Source organism: Triticum aestivum, chromosome 3B (assembly GCF_018294505.1).
Source record: "Triticum aestivum cultivar Chinese Spring chromosome 3B, IWGSC CS RefSeq v2.1, whole genome shotgun sequence".
Classification (NCBI taxonomy): domain Eukaryota; kingdom Viridiplantae; phylum Streptophyta; class Magnoliopsida; order Poales; family Poaceae; genus Triticum; species Triticum aestivum.
In genome coordinates this window covers 640123129-640126944 of record NC_057801.1, presented here as the reverse complement: position 1 = coordinate 640126944, position 3816 = coordinate 640123129, and the positions used below count along the sequence as shown (strand labels likewise).

Genomic DNA, 3816 nt, shown 5'->3' with positions numbered 1-3816 from the left:
AAAGAATATAAAGAAAAAAGAAAACCCAAATAAAACCGCCCCGGAAATTACCACGAATCGGGATAAAACCGGTTTGGGAAGCTTCTGGAAGCTTCCCAAAACTGAAGGATTCCGGCGGCTGAAAGAGAGTAAATAGAAAGAAACAAGCAATTAGTCAACAGTTGTCCTGTGGCGAAGTGGTTATGGTCATTGGGATTGAACGACATGGTCGGGAGTTCGACTCCGGCTTACGCATTTTTTGAACCGTTTTATAGAATAAACATACATGGGCCGGCCCAGCTTGCCAGCGGAGGGGGATCGCTGCAGGCGCCCGTTTGCCAACGAAGCGCCGAATAGGAAATCCCCAACTCATCCATCTTACAGTTGTGGGTGTGCTGTTCTTCGCCGTCTTCCAGGCCTCCCACTCGCGGGCCATTCTTCGGATCCTTCTTATGGCCTTGGGCCGGTGTCCAGGAGTGGGCCACACCAGAACATATTCCAGTCCCAGTTTTGTCAGGAAAAAAACAAGGTTTCAAAAAATGAAAAAATGAAAAAAAAAAGGTCCATGCACCGACAACGCACACATTCGCACCCCCGAGATCTCGTGGGATCTCTGCCAGCACGGGCGGGCTCGGACAAAAAGAAAGGAGGCACCGCCAGCGAACGCCAGCCGTCGATGGGCTGGCCTTGAGATAGCAATGACAATTCACTCACTCGCCAAAGCGGGGGCGGGGCCAGCTGGGCACGAGATCCCTCCCCCCCCTCCTTTCCTTCCTTCCCCCCAGCTTCCCTCCTCCCCTCGTCGCCGTTCCTTTCTGGGATCTGCCCCCACCCCTCCCATTCCCCTCCCGCTCGTCCCGGCGAGCAGCGCCGCGTCCCGTCCCATCCCGGTAAGCGAAGCGTCCACGAGCTTGTTTCTGATCCGTGTGGGCTGCTCATTGGCCGGGTGATCGATCGGGTCCGCGGGAGGAGAGGAGGCGAGGCGACGACGGGGAGGGAGGAAGGGAGGCGGCGATGGCGCACCGGGTGGACAACGAGTACGACTACCTCTTCAAGATCGTGCTCATCGGCGACTCCGGCGTCGGCAAGTCCAACATCCTCTCCCGCTTCACCCGCAACGAGTTCTGCCTCGAGTCCAAGTCCACCATCGGCGTCGAGTTCGCCACCCGAACCCTCCAGGTACCATCTCGCCCCCCCGCGCACGCACGCGATCTGATCCCGTCGCTCTTGCTCGGTCGGCTCCGTCTATCTGTGATACAATTGCTTGCCATGTGAATTGAAATGCAAATGCCGTCCTCATTTGTGATCCCGCGCTGGGTTGTGTGTGGGTGGTTTGGCCTGTTGAACAGAGCACCCGGTTGAATTTGCAGTCACCGCGTAGGAATAGGACGGGAGATCTAGGTGAATGAATAAATGATTGATTGTGCGGTTAAAAGCCAGGACACCTGTCGTAGGTCAATGTGTTGTTGGCTGCATGTCTGAGCGGACACCTAGCATATAGTACTTTTCTGGTCGTATGACAATGACAACACATGGTAATGCCGTGAAAATACCGATGTAGGCTTTGCTTCAGATGCTTTTGCATTTGAGATGGTAACTGGGCTAGATTGTCAACGAGACCCTATCTGCCGTGGGCATGGTTTCAGTTTTCTTTTGAAGAGGATAGTACATCATCAACCAATTACATATTGTTCAGAAACCTAAGGGTAAACGGTTTTCAGAGGAAAAGAAGCTTGTAAACAACTGAGCCGTTTTAATTGCATTACCATCATCATCATCATTAATAGTATTATTATTATTATTATGTTTTTTGGGTTGGCACTGCACTAAAAAATACTCCAGATAAGCCTTGCGCTAAAAAGTAGTGCTGGCCTGGGTAACCTGGATTGATTGGTAGAACCGGTTTCTTCTTTTGAATTGTCATGCACTTAGCAACGAATTGCCACCCTATGATTTGCACTACAGACTACGTCCTATTGCCAGAAAGCTGGAAATGAACTTGATTTCTCTTATCTCTTCTGGTTGGTTGATGTTGAATAACTATGTGTTTTTAAGCTCTTCATTGGTGCTCCAGATAAAATGTTTTGATAAGCTCATCATTATGTGATCCTGCCTGAAATTCATTGTAAGAAGATGTCATTGCTGTACTTATATTTCAACAAATACTATAAGTAGTCTTCCAGTACACCCCCATGTTTTTTACCAGTGCATATTGACATATTGTTGTCTGCTGTAGTACATGAACTTCAGTAAAAGGAAAATAACATGTAGTTAGAGAATCCCTTTTGTTCCTTCTAGCTTTTCAATCAGGATTTAGTAACTTGGGACGCATCATATTTGTACATTAACGCAATGTAACAAGTATGTAAAATATTTAATGTGGATCTTAGCACTGGAATAATACTCCTTTCCTATTGGTGTTCTATACTCGTGTTAAATACATATTCTTCTAGTGAATCTGAGCAGAAGTTTAATTTTGTTTTGTGGCAGATAGAAGGAAAGACTGTGAAGGCACAGATATGGGACACGGCTGGTCAGGAGAGATACCGTGCAATTACTAGTGCATATTACAGGGGTGCTGTTGGAGCCCTCCTAGTCTTTGACATAACAAAGAGGCAGACCTTCGACAATGTTCAGAGGTGGCTCCGTGAGCTCCGGGATCATGCAGATGCCAACATTGTTGTCATGATGGTTGGGAACAAGTCAGACTTAAACCACTTAAGATCGGTTCCCGAGGAAGACAGCCAAGCATTCTCTGAGAAAGAAGGTCTGTCGTTCCTTGAGACATCTGCACTGGAGGCAATCAATGTGGAGAAGGCATTCCATACTGTGCTGAGTGAAATTCACCAGATTGTAAGCAAAAAAGCACTTGCAGCACAGGAGTCTGCTGCTGCCAACGGCCGTTCGATGCAAGGAACGACTATTAACGTTGCTGAACCATCCGCCAACGCAAAAGGTTCTTGCTGTTCCAGTTGAAGAGCTGGTTCCAGTGGAAGAGATTCTTTCCGGAAATGTCTGCTTCCGCAGAACTGGACCATGACAATATACATAGGTTATAGTTTGGTATCAGATATTCTTGTTTCTCATCCCGAATCCCATGACTGGTAATTCCTATCGCAAGAACACCTTTACCATACTCTATAACCTGCCTCCATCAAATCATTCTCATTTTGTATTCTTATAACTATCATCGATTTCACTTGTACAATTGAGAAATCGAACATGTTGTAACAATGATTATTTCCTGTTAACAACAATAATAATTGTTAATGGAATTATTATGCTCTTAAATTTCGTTATAATGGCATGAATTGCACTGTCGATGTTGGTAGACCTGATCATATGACTGAGCGAGCACTTTTTTTCGCAGGCTTGATGTTTGAGAAATTCTTGACTTTTCTTCAATTCAAATAGTATTATTCATCAATTCTCCTTTGAATTGCTCTAAATGCATACCCATGAATCATTCTCGCTGTGCCTCCGACCATTAGTGATTTCATGATGTGTCTCATTGCTCGACCTGTGTTCTTTTTTTTTTCCAGCATGATGGTAATTTATTGAATTTTCACGTCTATGTTTCTTGAAGCGGATGAGAAGTCTTTCGTGGCGTATTTAGCATGAGATGAACTATTCATACAACACGTGTGTTCCTTCGGTTTTGTTTGTCCCAGTTCTCCTTTTATTTTTTCGACAGTTTGCTGTTACGTAATTACTGGCAGATTGGAATTTCACATACCTGTCATAACACAGTATACATGCATAATCCTACAGTATTTCTTGGATCTAAATAAATAAATTAATTCGAATACATTTTTTGTATGCACGAGTTAAAACCCG

At 45.4% G+C, this 3816-nt stretch overlaps 1 protein-coding gene across 1 annotated transcript; it reads left to right on the top strand.

Moving 5' to 3' along the window:
- Window positions 1–724: 724 nt before the first annotated feature.
- LOC123071414 (ras-related protein Rab2BV) lies at window positions 725–3270 on the top strand. The gene is made up of 2 exons (XM_044494957.1): window positions 725–1158; window positions 2470–3270. The coding sequence occupies exons 1-2, from the start codon at window positions 994–996 to the stop codon at window positions 2953–2955; spliced, it is 651 nt and encodes a 216-aa protein (XP_044350892.1). The 5' UTR covers window positions 725–993; the 3' UTR covers window positions 2956–3270.
- Window positions 3271–3816: the final 546 nt, after the last annotated feature.